The sequence below is a fragment of the Dryobates pubescens genome, chromosome 2 (genome assembly GCF_014839835.1).
Source record: "Dryobates pubescens isolate bDryPub1 chromosome 2, bDryPub1.pri, whole genome shotgun sequence".
NCBI lineage: Eukaryota > Metazoa > Chordata > Aves > Piciformes > Picidae > Dryobates > Dryobates pubescens.
In genome coordinates, this window is record NC_071613.1 from 15,226,031 (window position 1) to 15,246,246 (window position 20,216).

Below are 20,216 nucleotides of genomic sequence, written 5' to 3' on the forward strand. Positions count from 1 at the left end.
ATGAACCATGCTGTGAGTCTGTGGCTTGACCATAGCAGTGTTTGGAATGAAGAGCCTTCAGGCCCCAGAAGTGCCAAGGGTTGTAGGATGCCCATGCAGATGTGAGGGAGTGCTTAGTCCAGGTGAGGTACACAGGGATGCTGCATTGATCCAGTCTCCCCAACAGATGGTGGCTGCAGATTTGTACAGTAGAAGGCTTAGTAGGGTCCAGTGGCATTTTGGGCTGCTGTGAGATGCTGCAGTGTGGATTTGTGGTCCAGCAGTAGCTGAACTCTGGTGTTGAATCTCTAGGTCCTCCCAGGAAGTGCTGGCAAGCCAGAAGAAACTTGACATCAGCTTTTGGGAGTTTGGTCCATCTCTGCCAGGCAACACAGCAGTGCTTTGCTCTCTCCACCAAACAACTTCAGTACTCAATGTATTCCTTAACCCAGATTCAGCCCCAGTCAGCACCAGTTTGGGATAGGAAGAGCTGCTGGCAGCCAAGAATGCAGCCGGCTCGGGCTGGAAGGGGGAGATGGAGGCGAGCGCTGTGCTGGCTTCCTGTAACAGTTATCAGGTGTATTCTGGAGCTGCCTGCAGAGATAAGAAGTTTTCCAGGAAGTCCTTGTAATGGAGAACTCCCTGTGGTCTGCCTCCTGACCTGTGCTCCCCTGCCCAGGGAGGGGGAGGAGGAGCCAGGAGGCTCAACTTGCCAGGCGGCAGCGCTGGGGGGTGGGCAGGCAGGCAGGCAAAATCCCTTTGTGTCAGGACTGAGAGGGACTTCTGCTGAGGCCACATCTGAAATACTCTGTCCACTTCTGGGCTCCCCAGGTCAAGAAGGACAGGAAGGTGCTGGAGAGGGTACAGAAAAGGGCTACAAAGATGCTGAGGGGGCTGGAACATCTCTCTTAGGAGGAAGAGAATTTTGTCTTTTTAGTCTGGAAAAGAGATGAGTGAGGAGGGCTCTGCTCTGTGCTTAGAAACACTGAAAGGCTGAGTGTCAGGAGGATGGGACCAGGATTTCTTCAGAGATGCCCAGAGGCAGGACAAGGGGTAACAGGCACAGACTTGAAGCTCCATCTAAACATGAGGTGGAACTTCTTTAAGGGTGATGGAGCACTGGAGCAGGCTGCCCAGAGAGGTGTTGGAGTCTCCATCTCTGGCAATATTCAGAACCCCCCTGGGTGTGTTCCTGTGTGACCTGCTCTAGGTGACCCTGGCTTGGCAGGTGTTGGACTCGGTTTCCAGAGGTCCATTGCAACTTTCACCATCCTGTGATTCTGTAGTGTGCCTACTCCTGTGGCACCTAGATGCTTAGTTTCTTTTGTTGTACTGCTCAGACCCTGGGCTTTTAGCCCCAGCTCTGGTCTCTTCCTGTTGCCAGCAGCAATCCTATCGTCTGTGTCCATTTGAATGACAGGCACTAAACTCGGTGTTCCCCTTAGCTGTGTCACAGTTGTGGCCCTGATCTGATTTCCTCCCAGGCCCATGCTATAAAACTGTTTAGCTAAAGAGGTCATAGAATCATACAATCACAGAGGGCTTTGGGTTGGTAGGAGCCATAAAGATCATCTCGTTCCAGCCCCGCTGCCCTGGTCAGGGACACCTTCCACTACACCAGGTTGCTAGAGGTCCAGCCTCCCTGGGCAGCCTGTTCCAGTGTCTCACCACCCTCACTGGAAAAAAATTCTTTCTAATATCCAGCCTAATCTTCCCTCTTCCAGCTTAAAGCCACTCCCCCTTGTCCTAGCATTACAAGCCTTTGTCAGAAGTCCCTCCCCAGCTGTCTTGTAGGCCCCTTCAGGGACTGAAAGGTTGCTCTAAGGTCTCCCCAGAGCCTTATGCCAATTCAGGTTTGTTTTCAGGCTATGTTTTCCCTGTCAGTGCTTGATTCTAGTGAGAGGCTGGGGGCTCTCCCTGGGTGCTTGGTGCCCAAGAGCATTCATCAATGTGCCAAGTTGCTGTGCAGCTGGAACAAGTTTTGCTGAGCTCTGGCTGGCAAAGGGGTGCCCTTGCACCCTGCTGTCAGTGAGTTGTGGCTCTCCTGCTCTTGAACTCCAGGCTTTCCCTTGCTGCTTGCAGCTGGGTGATTAAAACCACAGATGTGGTGCCTGCTGGCTTTCCTTTGAAAGATAAGGGATGGTCTAGGATTTCCTGTGACGTGGATGTGAGATTAGATTGTGGTGTGGTGAGCACAGAGGGGTGGAATTAAAGGGGCTTTTGCCTGTGTCCAGGCAGATGGGACCCATCAGCAACAGGTCTTCACTGCCAGCAGTGAGCTGTGCCCTGCAGTTTGTGCTGCTGGGACTGGGGGAAGCTGGCAGAGGCAGCTACTGCCTCGTGTCCCATGAGATGTGAAGTTTGGTGGGTCATGGTTGGGGAAGCAAGTGACACTGATGTGAGAATTCACTGTGTGAGGTCCCAGCTAAGCAGTGAGGACACTTTAAATCACCTTGTCACAAACCAAAGCAGGACTCTAACCACCATTTCTTCCCTTCAAATTCTCCAAATGGCCATCAGCCATGGCAGTCCTCTCTGATCAGTGACCAGTTCCTCAGGTGGTTCTTTGGCTGTTCCATCAAGACTGCAGTCTTCTGCAACGCCATCCTCATGTTGGCACAACCAGGGAGCTGTGGCTGGAACCCACAGTGATGCTCAAGCCAAGCTGAGCAATGCCTGTGCTTGCCCTGCCATGCAGATGATTCCTAGCTGCTCCAAGTGAAGTCACTTGGAGTATCTCCATGGCTGTGCTGAAATAATTGCAGTAGATCCTAACCACGGGAGACCTGGAGCCACGAGCAGCATTTGCCTGGGCAGAATCTGGTTCAAACCTTGCGCTGTTGTGCTTGGCACGCAGCTTGAGCTCATCCAGCAGACCTCACAAGCAGTCCAGGCACTGACATAATCAGAGGAACACAAGCAGGATGTTGTCCTGGCTGCAGTTTGCTAACCTGGTGGCTTTTGCTGGAGAGTTTGTGCTGCCAGAGAGGTGATTGTCCCACGGTACTCAGCACTGGGTTCAGTTTTGGGGCCCTCGCTACAAGAAGGACATTGAGGTGCTGGAGCAGGTCCAGAGGAGAGCAGCAAAGATGGTGAAGGGTTTGGAGAGTAGATCTTGTGAGGAGCAGCTGAGGGACCTGGGATTGTTTAGTCTGGAGAAAAGGAGGGTGAGGGGAGACCTCATTTCTCTCTACAACTTCCTCAAGGGAGGCTGGAGTGAGGTGGGGGTTGGTCTCTTCTCCCCGGTCACAACTGATAGGGCAAGAGGAAGTGGCCTCAAATTACACCAGGGGAGGCTTAGGTTAGACAGTAGGAAGAACTTCTTCACTGAAGGGGTTCTCAAAGACTGGAACAAGCTCCCTAGGGAAGTGATTGAATCCCCATCCCTGGATGTATTTAAAAGCCTAGAGATGGTGCTTAAGGATAGGGTGCAGTAGTGGCCCTGGTAGATTTAGGTAATGGCTGGACTTGAAGGTCTTTCACCATAGCAGTTCTGTAATGCAGCAGGTACAAAAGAGGGAAAGAGCTGCCCCTAAGCCAAGGTGAAGACCTTCAGGTACTTGTTTGTTGCTGCTGCCTTTCTTTGTCTGTAGAGAAAGCTGAACATCTGCAAAGCACCTTCCACGTTGTCTGCTGAGGAAGCAGCCTGGCTTGTGCTGCAGCAGTGTGGGTGCAGTGCATGCAGCCTCAGTCCCCAGCAGCACTGGTGAAGTTCCTGAGAGCATACAGAGAGGAGAATCTGGCTCACAGGTTGCCATGGCACAACTCATGAGTAACATGGCATGTGGTGGTCTGCAGCTGGTTCACACAGCCCTGGAAAGCTAAGAGCTGAGGTGGGCACAGCAGTGTTGCCTGCAGTGTGTGTCTCCTGCTGCTGCTCCATCAGGTTGCAGAAAATCTGGATGCTCACCAGCTACTGGGCAGGTCTGCTGCCTTCTCTCAAGATAGGTCATGGCTCCCATGGTCAGTGGCACTGCATCACAATTAGCTTGCCAAATGTCCTCCTGGGGCTCCAGCTTCTCTTCCCTGACCTCACTGAAGACACCAGCACAGCTTTTTGGGCTTGGTGTGGTGGTGGTGTGTGATGTCTGATTCTTTCCAGATCAGATGTCTGTCCCTTGTGATGCTCTTGCAAATCCTTCTGCTTGCCATTTCATGCCTGCCCTTGGCTGTGAGGTGAAGCTGGCCTGAGGTCTGCACAAAGACAAGGTGGGGGCTGGGTCAGACTGCCCCACAGGGTGTTTGGGGCCAGCTTTGGATGGGCTGAGCACCACCTGTCCAGGCAGTTGGATCCACGTCTCCTGCCATATTCCTAGGGCAGCTTTTCAGGGTGGAGCAGTGCTGTGGCAGCTGGTGAGTCTCCAACAGTGCACTAGGTTCTCCAGCTGATGCCAGCCTGCCTGGCCCTGCCTGCCCATGGGGCCTCTTTGTCCCTCAGAGTGGGACAGATGCTTCTGAAAGCATGTCTGCCAGCCTTCAGGAGCTGCTTAACACCCTTTCTCCAGTCTGCTCAGACCTCTCCTCAGCCTGGTCCTGGGGATCAGCTTTCCCTGTCTGACTGAAGCTCTTTGGAGGGTTGGATCCACTGAAATTGCTGAACAAGTAGAACTTTGGAACAAGCCTCTGCTCTGGGAAGAGCTGTTTGCCACCACCTTGCCCCTGCCCTGAGGGTGGGTGCCACAGTTCTGGGGAAGGCCCTTGGGTTGCTCAGTTGCTGGAGAGCAGTTTGGGAGGTACCTAGGGGATGAGAAGTGAAACCAGCCAGAGGCTGGACAATGTGCAAGAAGGCAAAAGGGATGTTCCCCACAGAGTGGGACCTGTGTTTGGAGGTGCAGCAAAGTAAGAGAAGGAAGGAGGCTTACAGCTGGAGCTGTCAGAGTCATGCAGGAGAAGCAGACAGTTCCTCCATGCCTTACTCTGCCTTGCAAAGGAGATGGTGTTTTGCCCCCAGGCTCTGTGCAGTGTTGTGTGCTCTGCAAGGAGCTGGGAGAGGGAGGGCTTTGGGTGCTCCTGGGGGGGAAGCAGAGAGACAGGAGGGATCAGAGGGACCCTGCATGGGGCAGAAAGAGTTCTGGACTCGCCCAGCCCTTGGGGAGCCCAGGAGACCACAGCTGGTGTACAAGCATTTTAGCACTGACTGCCCCACTTTGCTTTCTGCAGCCCATCTCCAGAGGAGGGAATGGGTGATGAATTCGACCTGATGGATCACTCAGATCTCTACATCCTTGACTTCAGTACGTGAGCACTCCCTGCCCAGCTTGCACCCCTCCCCACAAGCTGCTCTGTGAGCAGGGCCTGCTGTGGAGCACCATAGCACGTCCTGCATGGCCACGGGTGCTTCCCTCTTGGAGGCACCACTCAGACACAGCTGTGCTGGAAGGCCTGAGCTGGATTCATGGCTCTTCATGAACTGCTCCACAAACTTTTCATGGGGGCAGAGGAAACTGCTGCAGCCTGTCCCTGGTGTGCACCCCACCTTATTCCTTGGGGAGGGGCTGGGGTGCTCTGCCTTGTAGCACTGGTTGCTACTCCCCCACCATAGCAGGAGCCTCCATGGGTTGTGGAGTCTCCTTCTCTGGAGACTTTGAAGGCCCATCTGGCTGTGTTCCTGTGTGACCTGCCCTGAGTGATCCTGATTTGCCAGGGAGGTTGGGCAGATCTCCAGAGGTCCCTTCCAACCCCTACCATTCCCTGATTCTGTGGTCCAGGAAAGGACTGCTGTGGCTAACTGCTCTCTCTCCACAGGCCCCAGTCTGAAGACGCTGTGTAAGCTAGCAGTGATTCAGTACAGCCTGGACCAGTCCTGCCTTCCCCACGACATCAGGTACTGTGTGCCTTGCTGGGAGGTCACCCCATGGGTGCTCCAGCCCTGGCTGAGGGCTGCCTGGGCCCCTCCGGCACCGCGCAGCTGTGGGGCGCCCCGGGAGCTGCCCCGGCCCCGGGAGCTGCCCCAGCCCCAGGAGCTGTGTTGGTGCTCTCTCTCAGCACGTCCCCTTGGTGTGTTGCAGATGGGAGCTCTCTGCCATGACGACCAACAGCACCATCAGCCGCCCCATCGTCTCGTCCCAGGGCTGAGGCCGGCCTGCCCCTCTACCACCCTGCCCTTGCTCCTCCACACGTCGACTTCTTCCTCCACTGCCTGCATGAGTTTTTGTAGCCCTTTCAAGCAAGGAACGTGTGAGCTCAGTCTGTCTTCCCCTAGCTAGGCCTCTCTCTGCTCTTGTCACGTGTTGGGCAGCACAAGTGGACAGGCAGAGCAGGCTGCCAGGGAAGGAAGCCGCTCAGCCCAGCAGCGTAACTGTGAACTGCTCTCCTTGCCGACGGCTCCAGCGTCTCCTGCCTGCCTTCCCCCTCTTGCCTGTGGAGCACCATCTCTGCTGGCCTGGCCCCTGGCTGCTTTCCAAGGGCCTGAACCAACTCCTACCACCAGCCATGTCCTGGGGTTGGCCCTGGGCTCTGAACTGTTCCTGTGCTGCAGCGGGAGAGCAGGGATCTCCGTGCCTGCACCTGCCAGTGCCGACCAACTTCCTGGCAGCGGAGGGCAGGCCCCAGCCCCACAGTGAGCCTGAGGTGGGGGCCTGGCCCCAGCTGCCCAGCTCCCATTGTAAAACAGCAACTGGGGGGGAGTTTTATAAACGCTGAGGCAGATGTGGTTTCTCCTGCTCTTTGTCCTAGCAGGTCAGCTGAGGGGAAACAAAAGTTTGGGAGGGGAAGAGACTGAACCAGGTGCTTTATCCTGCAGCTGCAGGCCAGCACTGTCTTGTGGCAGCTGTAGGTTGTCTGGTGTGAGCTGCAGCCTTGGCTGGGGTGGGAGAAGAGTAGCTGCACTGCTGCGGTGTGCCTCTGGCCGGGGGTTGTGCTGCCCTCCAAGAGAATTACACAGAATCAACCAGGTTGGAAAAGACCTCAGAGATCATCAAGTCCAACCTATTACCTAACACCTCCTGACTACTAGACCAGGGCACCAAGTGCCACATCCAGTCCCCTCTTGAACACCTCCAGGGACGGCGACTCCACCACCTCCCTGGGCAGCACATTCCAGTGGCGAACGACTCTCTCAGTGAAGAACTTTCTCCTCACCTCCAGCCTAAACTTCCCCTGGCACAGCTTGAGACTGTGTCCTCTTGTTCTGGTGCTGGTTGCCTGGGAGAAGAGACCAACCCCCTCCTGGCTACAACTTCTTTTCAGGTAGTTGTAGGCAGCAAGAAGGTCTCCCCTGAGCCTCCTCCTCTCCAGGCTAAGCAACCCCAGCTCCCTCAGCCTCTCCTCACAGGGCTGTGCTCCAGACCCCTCCCCAGCCTCACTGCCCTTCTCTGGACACATTCAAGTATCTCAATGTTCTTAAAGTGAGGGCAGGGAAGAAGATGCTGCATGTCTCCTGGGCTCTGCTGCCTCAAAATGGGGGTGGCCCACAGCTCCCTGCCCCAGGGAAGGAGGTGGAAGGGTGTCTGAGGCAGCCTTTCTAGATGGCACGAAGAGCCCCTTCCTGTGGAGGTGTCTGATGTGAAGAGGAGCTCTGGTGGCACCAGTAGCAGAGTTAACAGAGGGAAAGCTAGGAAGGTGCTCCATGGGTTGTAAAGTCACAGGGCAGGCAAGAGATGGTGGTGGCTGCATGCCAGAGAGGAATGGCAGAAGGCCCAGGCTGTCTTTCCTGCCTAGAGGGCTGGCATGTAGCCAGGGTCAAGTGCTGCTCATCCAGCAGCATGAGTTCACAGGGGTGTCTGGCCTCCTCGCTCTGTGGGAGGAAGGCCACTGGGGGTGTGATGGAGCAGCCTGGGGTGGTGTGCAAGCAGCAAAAACCCCCGTGACAAGAGAATGGAAGGCACCACCATGGCAACAAGAGCTGGCAGCACACCTGGCTCAGGGAAAGCAGCTCCAGCCTGGGCTTCTCCTTTGTGGTCCTGTGAGGGCTGGATGGACATCTCCCACATGTTGTCCAGCATCTGTATCTCCCCTTGTCCAGCACTAAAGCACCAAGCTCGCTCTCCTTGTAGTGTGCCAGGCACCAGGAAACACCTCCAGACCACCCAGCATCACAGCACTGGGCAGCATGGTGCTGAGCAGAGACTCCCCAAGGTGCTCCTGGCTCTGTCCAGGAATGGCTGTCACTGGCTGCTCTAGGAAGAATCAATCTCTGGGACACTGAGTGGAGACAAAAGGCCCTAGAAAGGCTAGGCTCCCCGTGCCAGCTGCTTCTAGATGAGCAAAAGCAAACCTTTGGTTGGACCCTGCTGCAGAACCAAGGATGGGACAATGCTCACCACCTTGTCCAGGTGTTTCCAGTGCCTTTTCCACTAGTTCCCTGTTCCAGCACCCAGCTCAGTGATGCTGGAGAGCAGCTGCCGGGTGGGCAGGCTAACCACAGGCCTTCAGCCCATCACAGACTTCCTACTGGGCTGGTAACAACTGTGAGCCAGGAGCCGGGCAGATGTTTGTCTCTCAGGGGGGATCCCTGCTACCGTCATCGTCACCCCCTCGGAGCAGCCAGGTTTGCTTTAAAGCCCCTGGCTTCCTTTTATTGCTTCCCCTCTCAGATTGCAGCCAGCTGCAGGGGCTATTTTTAGCAGCCAGCCTTCTAAAAATAGCCCTGAGCTGTTTGGAGTTGCGTCAGGAGAGGTAACCCTCACAGCGAGGGGCTTGGCCCCTGTGCCCCAGGAGGCTACAAAAGGAGGCCAGGAGCAGCAGGGTCAGCGAGTTCAGAGGCAGCCGGGAGGCGAAGGAGGTAGCGGTGCCCTGCCAGCTCCAGGCGTCCTCCTGCCAGCTCCAGGCATCCTCCTGCCACCACCATGACCATCTTCTGCAGCCACTGCCACAGACCGCTGCAGGCAGAGATGAGCTGCCTGCCCAAGAGAGGGGCACGAGTGCCTGGTGCCTCAAAGCCGTTCAGGTGAGCTCCAACCCACCCACAGAGCTCTGATGGCTCCTAGCTTGGGAGAGCCCTGGGTCAGCTTCCAGAGCCCCAACAGCCCTTGGCAGGGGCTGGCACCAGGGCATGGGGAGGAGGTGCAGAAGCTGGGAGGGCCAGAGGGGTTTTGGATGGTCAAAGAGTGAAGGCAGACCCGACGGGCCGGGGCTCGCATTCCGGCACTGGATGCAGTTTCCATCCTCGTGGGGTTTGCTGGGGAGGTCACACCACTTGGGTCCCCCCCTGAACCATAGGTCATTGTCCAACCCACCTCCCAGCCAGAGGGGGACCAGCTGTGCCAGCGGTGTGTCCCCTTGGGCAGCCATAAGCACCTCTGCTTGCACCCACTGCACCTAAACAGCCACCAGAGGTTTGCTGTTCCAGAGGCAGCTGGCACGGGCACTGAGCTTCTACAAGAGCATCTCCCTCTCCCTGAGCTTGGGCACTGACCCTCTCTGGGGGAGCATCTCCATTCCATATCCCCAGGCTTGCAGTTCTCCCTGTAGTGCTGGATGGGGAATGCCATCACTTCCTTTCTGGACGCACCTCCCCAGACCGCTGGCTTTGCAGGTCAACCAAGAGTGCTTCCAAGGCTCGCCGAGACCAGATCAATGTGGAGCTGCAGGCGCTGCGCTCCCTGCTGCCCATCTCTGCGCGGGAGAAGGAACGGCTCTCCTACCTCCACACTATGGCCCTGGTGTGCCTCCAGCTGCGGGGGGCTCAGCTGTTCCCTCCAGGTACCCATGGCACTGCCGCAGTCCCCACCAGCTTTGCTCTGCAGAGGGCACTGCTCCCGCGGCGTACAGCCAGCGCTTCACCCTCTGCTCCCCCAGCAGACTCAGCTGCTCCTGCGGGACCGGCTCCCGGTGCAGAGCTGCTCTCCTTGCTGCCGGGCTTCCTGCTCGTGTTCTCTGCCAACGGCAAGCTGGTCTACATCTCAGAGAACGTGGCTCAGGTCCTGGGTCTCTCCGTGGTAAGGCCTGCCCACGGGGCGTTTGCAGTCACCGTCCCTGCCCTGGTGCCTCTGCTGCGTGCATAGCATGCTGCCCTGGCAGACAACGGGCCTGTGGCTCTGGTGGGACAGCGTTCGGCACACGGAGGTAGCCACAGTCCACGAGGGTACCCCCTCTTTGCCAGGTGGAGCTGCTCGCCCAGGGGGACACAGTCTTTGACCTCCTAGATGAGCAAACGCACGACGACGTGCGCAAGAAGCTCCTCCTTGCCCAGGAGGCCCCCGGCAGCGGTAAGGAAGGGCTCGGCTGGCATCTTGCAGATGCTGCCATCCTGCTCTGGCCCTTCTTGGTGCTCAGGGAGGCAGGGCCAGGCAGCCCGGCTGGGAGCGCAGCGAGGGACCCCCTGCCCTACTCTGGGCGGTTTGTTTCCCTGCAGAAGTCACTTTCGTCAGCGAGATGCGCACCTCCAAGGCGTTCCGGCTGCAGCACGGGGGGAACCGGCCCGTAGCGGTGCGCGGCCGCTTCATGGCTCAGCGGTGGCCGGCCCCCTCCTCCTCCTCAGCCTTCCTGGCCCTCTGCACGCCCCTTGCGCGGCTGCCTGCAGATGGCGACACCAGCTCCCGGGATGACCTATTCCAGAGCACACACCTCCTAGACATGACATTTGCTGACGTTACGGAAAGGTGAGGGCTGCCTGCTGGCTCCACAGACCCAACTGGACAGCTCGGGCAGCAAGGTGCATTCCCCTTAACCAGGCCCGGGTGCGGGCTGGACCCTGCATGAGCAATCAGACTCTCCCAGACACTTCTCAAGTTTATTTCTTCTCTCCCTGCTTCACAACTCATTTACTGGAATCACAGAAGGGTTTGGGTTGGAAGGGATTTTAAAGATCACTTAGTTCCAAGCCCTGCCAGGGGCAGGGACACCTTCCAACTTGGCTTTGAACACCTCCATGGAGGGAGCATCCACAACTTCCCTGGGCAACCTGTTCCCACGTCTCACCACTCTCACTGGAAAGAATTTCTTCCTGCTATCCAGTTTAAAGTCTCCCCCCTACCAGTTTAAAGACATCCCCCTCATCCTAGCACTACAAGCCCTTGCCAAAAGTTCTTTCCCAGCTTTCTTGGAGGCCTCCATCAGGTGCTGGAAGACTGCTGTAAGGTCTTCCCAGAGCCTTCTCTTCTCCAGCCTAAACAGCCCCAACTCTCTCAGCCTGTCCCCAGAGGGGCGATGCTCCAGCCCCCAATCATCTTTGTGGCCCTCTGGACCCACTCCACCAATGTCCTCCTTCTGCTGGGGCTCCCAGAACTGTACCCTTCTTCTTTTTGCTCTCCATCATGCAAAACCTGCTTCTTGCTGATGTGGAACAGACACAGCAAAGCACTCAGTCCCCCCTCCCTTTTGTGTTGCCCAGTGTCACCTACCACCTTGGCTACCACAGGGAGGAGCTGATTGGTCAGTCCTGGTACAACCTCCTGCACCCCGAGGATGTCAACCTAGCAGCTGCCCAGCACAGGGCCGTGGGTGAGTGTTAGGCCTGGGCACAGGTGTGGTTCTTCTCTGGCTATACCTGAAACCTGTCTCTCCAGGACAAGAGGAACAAAGTTATCTTAGTCACTATGGCTTCCTAGTATGAAAAGATCAAAGCAGAGAATGTGTTACATGCCCCATGCACCGTTTATATATAAAGCAGCTTCCCAGAGGGGGAGCACAGCCACCCTGCTTTCACACAGTACAGAAAGGAGGGCCAAGGCTGCTCCAGAGGGGGAGACCATTATGGACCTGATTCCACTACCTCTGCCTCGTGAACCCAGCAGGGCCAGAGCAGCAGACCAACTACAGCTCCCCCTGGAGCAGCTGGTGGGATGTGGGGGCAGTCTGCCACTCTGCCCTGGCACCTGGGGTGGCCGTGCCCTGTCGTAGGCTAATGCAAGGCCCTTGCCCGCAGTGCTCGGGGCCGGGGCTGCAGCAGGGACTGCAGTGCTACGTGTGCTGCGCAGAGACTGGACCTGGGCCTGGCTCCGCATGTCGTCACGGCGGGACGGCGGGGGTCACACCATCACCTGCACCAGCCACTGCCTCAGGTGAGGACTCAGGAGGCGGGGAGGAGGGCAGAGCTGGGCTGTGCCCCGGGGCGCCCCATCACTGCCGTCTCTACTGCAGGGAGGAAGAGGCGGCTTATCTGCGTGCCCGACAGCACCGCCCGACGGCGATGGCGCCGCCGCCACTCGCGCCTGCCAGCGCGGCGCCACCGGTACCGGAGCTCAGCCTGCTAGCCGCACAGCTCCGGGCTCTGGCTGACAGCCTCTCGCCGCCTGCTCCCGAGCCTTGGCCCTGGTCCGAGGCCGAAGCTTTGTCCGCAGCCCCGCCGGACGCCATCTTGGCCTGTCTCCTCGGCGACGCGCCGGAAGGGGCGGGTTCCCCGGCCGCCCTCGCGCCCTGCTTCCACCAATAAACGCCCTTCCCCCTCCCCCCAAACCGCCTTGCTCTCTCAGCGCGCGCAGCCCTCACGCGTCACTTCCGGGTCCCTGTGTCCGTGCCGCGCGACTTCAGGGCCCGCCGCTGGTTCGCAGCAGGCCCAGGCGGCGAGGCGCGGGAGGCTGAGCACAAGCAGCCTTCTGAGGCGGGCAGGGCCGGCGGGAGGCGATGCGACCGCGTCAGGAGGGCGCGGGGGGCAGGCCAAGGCGAGCCCGGGCGGCGGGGTGGAGAAAAAGCAGCACTGCCGCCGCGGAGGGGGAGGGCGCGGCGGGGCGGCGGCGGCCGCTGGGCCGGAGCGCGCGGGGGGCCGCGGAGCGCGAAAGCTTCAGTGACAGCAGCGACGGCGGCGAGAGCAGGGACGACAGCGGCAGTCTTCTGGGAGCCGAGGTCGCCAGCAGTGGGGAGGAGGAGGAGGAGGTGGAGTTGGAGAAGGCTGACGGTAGGGCTGCCCGGCTCAGGGGCCGTGCGGGGCGGGGGATGCTCTCTAAGAGCAGTGGTGGTCCTCAGGCCGCGGCGTGTCGCCGCTGCAGGAGGGCGAGGGCGCGATCGGAAGGGATAAAGGCCAGGCCAGACACTGCGACCTGTGCAACCTTAACATTAGTCGGGGTGTCGTGGCTACCAGTTCGGTGGGAAACGAATTGGCAACGGGCTTTGTCCCTTCCCGCATTCCAGTTTCTTTATGCTCCTGCTTGTCTTCTCCATGTGCTCCGCTCAGAGGATGAGTGCGGGGTGAAGAGCAGAGGTTTAATTTGAGCTGTGTGAGGGGTCTGTAGTGTTATTCACATGATGTTGTTGGCCTGGTGTATGCAGTGCCCGTATGCATACAGAGCCATAAGTGTAAGTGGTGAGTGATCACTCCCTGTCCTTATCTCAACCCCTGAGGCTTTTGTTGTATTTTCTCCCCCCTGTCTAGCTGAGGAGATGAGTGATAGAGTGGCTTTAGTGAGCCCTTGGTTTCCGGCCTGGGTCAGCCTATCCCAGGCAGGATACATTAGGCTTTTGCAGGCCACACTTGGAGTGTCCTGAGCTGAGTGCACAGCAGTGCAAAGGTTTACCAAAACTATGTGCTTGTCACTGCTTGGAGGTGTTGAGCAGGCAAAGCCACAACTTCCTCCTTCTAAAGGAAGCCAAGGGAAACCTTGTTCTTTCTTGCCCCTACCGTCATCCAGAGAATGGAATCAGCATATCCTAGTGCTTCCTTAACACAGCATTTCTGTTTGTTGATCCTGAGCACTCAGAGGTGTAAACTTAGAAAGAATTGTTGATCAGATGTTCTTATAAGAAGTGTTCAAGATTGCTGCCTCTGAGGGATGTTAAAACCCATAGCAGTAGAAAATCTTGTTTTGGCGTGCGGGGTGGACTCGATGTTCCCTTGAGGTCCCTTCCAACCTTTAATGTGCTGTGATGCTGTGAACATTCCAGAAGAACATCTTGTGCATCCATCACCTCTTTGGTTTTGCTGTTTGTTGTGGTGTTTGTCTTAATCTTCTAGTCTGCAGTCATAGAATCAGAAGATCAGCAAGTCCAACCTGTCACCCAATACCTCATAACTACTAAACCATGGCACCAAGTGCCATGTCCAATCTCCTCTTGAGCACCTCCAGGGATGGGGACTCCACCACCTCCCTGGGCAGCACATTCCAATGGCCAATTCCTCTTCCTGTGAGGAACTTTCTCCTCACCTCCAGCCTAAACTTCCCCTGGTGCAGCTTCAGACTGTGTGCTCTTGTTCTGGTGCTGGATGCCTGGGAGAAGAGACCAACCCCTTCCTGGCTACAACCTCCTGACAGGTAGTTGTAGGCAGCAAGAAGGTCTCCCCTGAACCTCCTCTTCTCCAGGCTAAGCCACCCCAGCTCCCTCAGCCTCTCTTCACAGGGCTGTGCTCAAGGTCTCTCCCCAGCCTCGTTGCCTTTCTCTGGACACCTTCAAGAGTCTCGATGTCCTTCTTAAACTGAGGGGCCCAGACCTGGACACAGGACTCAAGGTGTGGCCTAACCAGTGCTGAGTACAGGGCAGAATGACCTCCCTGCTCCTGCTGGCCACACTATTCCTAATGCAGGCCAGGATGCCATTGGCCTTCTTGGCCACCTGGGCACACTGCTGGCTCATGTTCAGCTGCTGTCAATCAGTACCCCCAGGTCCCTTTTGCCTGGCTGCTCTCCAGCCACTCCGACCCCAGCCTGTAGCACTGCATGGGGTTGTGGCCAAAGTGCAGCACCTGGACTTGTTGAATGCCATCAGTCAGTCAGGAAGGAATGTTTTGTGGAATATGAGGTGCAGATAACACTGTGGGGAGCTCATGGCAGGGCTGGAATATGAGATTGCTTTTGTGGTCTCACAGGGATTTATTCTTCCCCCTCCTAGTGAATCAAGCTATAAGCAGTTCCTGTTGGTAGTGAGATGATGAAGGTTGAATGTCTGGATATGAGTAGTTTACAGGCCTCTGGGGTGCTGAGGAGGCTCTGCCATGGGAATTGCTTCATTGCAGACTGAGCAGGGCTGTGTTAGATGTGCAGTGGGAAGAGATTGTCTCCGAGTCTTAAGACCGACTGAACAGCCATGTGATTTTCTTACCCCTTCTGACTGGGTCTTAGGGTGTGAGAGGTGGGGTCTGTGTACAGGTGATGGGCCCAGAACAGTCTGCTAGAGAGAAAAGGTCAGGATTGAAAGGTGCACCCTCAGAATTTGCAAGGTGGCCACAATACAGCCCGTTGCAGAGCTCGTGTCAGCATTCTTTGTAGCAGAGAAAACCTTTTAAGTGGTCTTGTGTACGTGCTGCTGAGCAGAGAGAAGCAAAGACATAGAGCCATAGACTTGGTTTGCTTGGGACAGGCTGTTAAGATCATGGAGTCCAACCATTATCTAGTTCTATCAACTCTGGTGCTAAACCCTGTCCCTCAGCACCACCTCTCTGCATCTCTTAAACACCTCCAGGGACAGGGATTCAACCACTTCCCTGGGGAGCTTGTTCCAGTCTTTAAGAACCCTTTCAATGAAGAAGTTTCTTCCAATATCCAATCTAAACCTCCCCTGGTGCATCTTGGGGCCACTTCTTGTCCTGTCCCTTGTTCCTAGGGAGAAGACACTGTTGCTCACCTGGTTACAACCTCCTTTCAGGGAGTTGCAGAGACCAGTGAGCTCTCCTCTAACCCTCCTCTTCTCCAGACTGAACACCCCCAGTTCCCTCAGCTGCTCCTCACATGATCTGTTCTCTAGCCTTCACCAGCTTCATGCTGGGGAGATGGAGAAACTCTTCTAATGTTAAAGACTGCAGTAATTAATGAGAGAGAAGCAAAAGGCTTGAGGGATGCACTGGCTTCTTTCTGCCATGCAGCTGTGTGAGCATGGCACTGCTGTGCTTGTGTCAGTATCTCAGGCTCTGAGACATCCCTCTTGGTGGAATTTGGGTGTGGGAAGTGTCTTGGGAAGCTGTTCAGTTCAAGCATGTTCTGTGCTTCCTTCCAGATCCATCTGACATGTCTTTTGAAGAACTTCTGAAGATGCAGAGTGATGTGAAGATGAAAGTGTGCAAGCGGGTGGCCGCTGGGAAGAGAACTACAAAGCCTGCCAAAGCTATGGTGAAGCAGCAGCAAGGCAAAAAGGGGTAAAGCAGGTTTTTTGTGATCAGAAAACCCTGCATGTGTGCTCTCTACACTCCAGAAATTACACTGGGAGCTCCTCACAGTGTTGCCATTGCCTTGGAGCTGGTTTAGATCTTCATTCAATGTGCTGCACAGCAATGCCTTTTACTATAGTGAAAGAGTGGTCAGGCATTGGAACAGGCTGCCCAGGGAGGTGGTGGTGGAGTCTCCATGCCTGGAGGTGTTACAGAAACCTGTGGACATGGCAGTTTGGGAGATGGTTTAATGGCCATGGTGATGTTGGCTGGATGATTTGACTCGGTGATCTTGGCACCTCTGTGCTCTCCACAGGCTCACGGTGAGGACTGGGTGGCATATTCTGCCATCTCAGCACTGTGCAGTAGTACTCTGAGGTTAGCCTCAGCCTCATTGTGTTCTCTGCTCCTCTTAAGTACACTTTTTGTCTTCTTTAGGCCATTGGAGATGTCTGCCAAGAGGCCTGTACCTTTCCTGAGACAAGTGGTCCCTGTTAGAAAGAAGGTGAGTTCTCACCGTCCCCAGGTCAGAAGCTGATGCTTTAGCAGTGCTCACAGGACACAGCTGTGGTGGCAATCAGGCTGCTGAAGATGGCACAGGCTGGTTTTGGAGAATAGGGCTTGGGCTTCTGTCTGGTGAGGGTAGGTGTTTCTCTGGGGAGAAGAGATTGGTGCAGGAGCAGCTGCTGCCTGTAGGACCTGCTGAATGTGTCGTGCACAGCTTTGAGACCCCGTGTTTCTGGGAGATGTAATCGTTGCCACCAGTGCCAAGGGCACTGCAAGCTGTGGTCAGTGTTAAGTGCTTTGGAAGTTCAAAGCACCTAATTTGTCATCTGAGTATAACTTTGACTTAATGCTGGATCATCTTGTTAGAATCATAGAACCAGCCAGGTTGGAAAAGACCTCAGAGATCATCAAGCCCAACCTATTACCTAATACCTAACACCTCCTGACAACTAAACCGTGGCTCCAAGTGCCACATCCAAGCCTTTTTTGAACACCTCCAGGGATGGTGACTCCATCACCTCCCTGGGCAGCACATTCCCATGGCCAATTACTCTTTCTGTGAAGAACTTCCTCGTCACCTTGAGCCTAAACCTCTCCTGGCACAGCTTGAGACTGTGTCCTCTTGTTCTGGTGCTAGTTGCCTGGGAGAAGAGCCCAACCCCCAAACAGATTTAGTTACAGGGTTTATGGGGGTTATTTTGTCTCTCCTTTATTTTCTTATGACCTGACCCAAGCAGTTTTTGACAATCTAGATAGGTTTGAGGTCCCAAATCTATCACCTTGGTCTGGGAGTGCCAGGGGTTTGGATGCAGCACTCAGGCTGCTGTTTCTTGACCTGGGTGGTAGAGTTGCACATGGAAATGTCTGGTGCTTGGATGCAGGTGTGGTGATGACTTTGTGAGAGGCTGCCACTTTTTTTTAGTGGGCTCAGTCCTTGCCAGATGTAGATGTTTTCAGTGGTGGGTACATGATACTGCTAGTAATTGGTGTCCCTGCCCATGGTGGTGGGATTGGAACTGGCTGATCTTTGAGGTCCCTTCCAACCCAAACCATTCTGTGATTTAAAAAAGCAAGAAAGAAATGCCGAAGGAAAGTCAGATCCACATCAGGAGAGGAAGCAGGCTGTTAAAAGAATCACAGAATATTAGGGGTTGGAAGGGACCTTGAGAGATCATCTAGTCCAACTGCTCACCCAGAGCAGGCTCACCTAGAGCAGGTCACACAGGAACACAGCCAGGTGGGGTTTGAAAGTCTCCAGAGGAGGAGACTCCACAACCTCTCTGGGCAGCCTGCTCCAGTGCTCCATCACCCTCACAGTAAAGAAGTTGAGGTGGAACTTCCTGTGCTCTAGCTTATATCCATATTAACTGTGTCTCCCAGTTGTAACCTTAGCCTCCCTGCTTCCAGGTGCAGAGAGACCCTAGATTTGATGACCTGTCTGGAGAGTATAAGCCTGAGATATTTATGAAGACATACAGCTTTCTGGACAGCATCAAGAAGCAGGAGAAAGAGGTGATGCTGCCTGCCTGTCCTTGGCCACAAGCAGCTTTCTTGGCAAGGGCAGCTTCCTCAAAGGCTTTTCAGAGTGAAGGTGGCAGGCAGGCAGTCACACAGCTTTCTGCTCTCTTCCTCAGATGGTTCAGAAGCAGCTGAAGAAATGTCGGGACGCGGAGCAGAAGGAGAAACTCCAGCAGCTCCTGAACCGCATGGTGAGTTCACCGCAGCCTTTCCTCTTCTCTCCTGGGAGGCAGTGCACCAGAAGACAGGATGTGTCACCCATTTGCTGATGTGGGCTGTCCTTTCTCTACAGACACAGCAGGAACAGGCACAGAAGCAGCAGCAGAAGTTGAGGGAGAGGGAGCTGTCTTTGAAGAGACAACAGAGGGAACTGGCAAAGCAGGGAAAGAAACCCTTCTTCCTGAAGAAATGTAAGTACCCAATCTGAAGGTGCTGCAGGAGGACCTAGAGGGAGCACTGCTAACAGGACTCCAAACACTGGAAGAGGCTTGTCCATAGTATTACAGAGGGCTGTGGCATTGGTGAGGCTGCACCCCTAATACTGGGTTCAGTCTGGGGCCTCTTACTACAAGAAGGACATTGGGGCATCTGGTGAAGGGTCTATAGAAGAGGTCTGGTGAGGAGCAGCTGAAGGAACTGGGATTGGTTAGTCTGGAGGAGGCTGAGGGGCAAACTCATTGCTCTCTACAACTCCTTGAAAGGTTAGTGTATCAGGTGGTAGAATGAGAGGAAATGGCCTGAAATTGTGCCAGGGGAAGATTAGTTTGGATATGAGGGAAAATTTCTGTCCTGCAAGAGTGGTCAGGCTTTGGAACAGGCTGCCCAGGGAAGTGGTAGAGTCACCATCCCTGGAGGTGTTGAAGGACAGTGTGGCCCTGACACTCTGGGACATGGTTCAGTGGCTGTGGGAGTGTTAGGTTGATGGTTGAACTCGATCTTAGAGGTCCTTCCCAACCAGAACAATTCTGTGGTTGTGTTGTTCTGGTGCCAGTACTCAAGGAAGAAGCCAGACCTGGAGCCAGGGAGGGAGTGATGAGACGGGGCTGTTCTGTAGACGATTTGTGCTTCAGTTCACAACCTTCTGCTCCCTCCTTCTTTGCAGCTGAGAAGCGGAAGTTGGAGCTAGCTGAGAAGTATGCAGAGCTGAAGAGGAGTGGAAAGCTGGAGAGCTTCCTGACCAAGAAGAGGAAGAGGAACGCCATCAAAGACAAGCGCCGCCTGCCCTCGCAGAAGAATTCCTGACTGCTGGACAGATGCTCTTGTCTGGCTCTGGGACCTCACTGCCATCCCTCTTCCCAGTACCTGCCGCTCACTGAGCAGCTGTTGGGCTGCAGAGCAGAGGCTGAACTGCAGGAGGTGCATTCTGTAGCTGAAATGTCCTCTCTGCTTGGCACCACCCAGGCGTGCAAGCCACAAGCCTGTCATGCACGGTGTCACAGCCGACTGTCCTTGAACCACATCGTCTCTTCCTCTAGGAGAGGGCAAGCACTGCATCACTTGTTCTGCTCCAGGGCTTAGGAGGCACCAGCTGAGGTGAGAAAGGATGTCAGCTGTGAGGGCTCTGGTACGGTGCCTGCTCAGAGCAGAGCTAGCACTCACTTCACGCCAGGTTGCCCAGGGTTGTCTCCCTTGGGCTGAGAATGCCCAAGGACAAACAGCATGACCTCTCTTGGTCTCTGCTTCAAGTTTTCAAGATGAAACTTTTGACCTCCTCCAGGAAACTTGTCCTCAATGAAGTGCCTGGCTTCATCTTCTCAATAGCCTCATCCTACGTCTAGGAGGTGGGTGGAAAAGGGGTGCTGTTAGATCTCCCCAAAGCCTTCTCCCACAGAAGGTGAATAAACCCTCTTCTCTGAGCCTCCTCTTAGCGTGCTCCAGCCTCAGAACTTCCATGTTCTTGACTGGAGTTAGGTCAGAGGACCAACATCTATCTTCTGGTGGCCCAGCCTGGATGCAGTATGTGGATGTAGCCCTGGTGCTTGAGTAGAGGAGGGATGATGATACCCCTGTGCATGGGCTGGTGATGCAGCCCCGGTGATGCAGGCCATCCTTGGCTCACTGCTCAGGTACTGCTGCCTGGTGTCTCTCCAGCAGGGATACCACCTCTCTTCTTGGCTTCTCCAGGTGGTCTGCTACAGGGTTGTTAGTGCTCCTAGGAACTGTGTGAAATAAAAGTCCCTCAGTTTTCCTTTATTCCCAGTGTTGGTGCTGTTACAGTCAAAGGTATTCAGGCTTAGGGGAATTAATGCCTCTCTCCAAC

The 20,216-nt window shown here is 55.5% G+C and overlaps 4 protein-coding genes across 5 annotated transcripts in view; all 4 read left to right on the forward strand.

The window, feature by feature from the left end:
- Nucleotides 1–6,998, forward strand: part of KLHDC3 (kelch domain containing 3) — a 36,895-nt gene extending 29,897 nt beyond the window's left edge. For both annotated transcript variants that reach the window (XM_054170751.1, XM_054170757.1), the window contains 3 exons: nucleotides 5,140–5,213; nucleotides 5,725–5,803; nucleotides 5,988–6,998. In XM_054170751.1, the coding sequence (XP_054026726.1) occupies nucleotides 5,140–5,213; nucleotides 5,725–5,803; nucleotides 5,988–6,054 (220 nt within the window). In that variant the 3' untranslated portion in view covers nucleotides 6,055–6,998. The remainder of the gene's footprint in view (nucleotides 1–5,139; nucleotides 5,214–5,724; nucleotides 5,804–5,987) is intronic.
- A 1,767-nt stretch (nucleotides 6,999–8,765) lies between these two features.
- On the forward strand, nucleotides 8,766–10,129 carry LOC128898019 (neuronal PAS domain-containing protein 4-like; the record flags this gene model as incomplete). Its single annotated transcript, XM_054168985.1, has 4 exons — nucleotides 8,766–8,847; nucleotides 9,439–9,621; nucleotides 9,721–9,857; nucleotides 10,022–10,129. Coding segments are annotated over exons 1-4 (510 nt in total), but the record flags the coding sequence as incomplete, so codon positions are not given.
- Nucleotides 10,130–10,279: 150 nt separating this feature from the next.
- Nucleotides 10,280–11,439, forward strand: LOC128898218 (neuronal PAS domain-containing protein 4-like). Its single transcript, XM_054170770.1, has 2 exons — nucleotides 10,280–10,520; nucleotides 11,252–11,439. The coding sequence occupies exons 1-2, from the start codon at nucleotides 10,294–10,296 to the stop codon at nucleotides 11,370–11,372; spliced, it is 348 nt and encodes a 115-aa protein (XP_054026745.1). The 5' UTR covers nucleotides 10,280–10,293; the 3' UTR covers nucleotides 11,373–11,439.
- A 1,044-nt stretch (nucleotides 11,440–12,483) lies between these two features.
- Nucleotides 12,484–20,216, forward strand: RRP36 (ribosomal RNA processing 36). The gene is made up of 7 exons (XM_009901261.2): nucleotides 12,484–12,754; nucleotides 15,781–15,919; nucleotides 16,370–16,436; nucleotides 17,846–17,950; nucleotides 18,073–18,147; nucleotides 18,249–18,366; nucleotides 19,059–20,216. The coding sequence occupies exons 1-7, from the start codon at nucleotides 12,484–12,486 to the stop codon at nucleotides 19,196–19,198; spliced, it is 915 nt and encodes a 304-aa protein (XP_009899563.2). The 3' UTR covers nucleotides 19,199–20,216.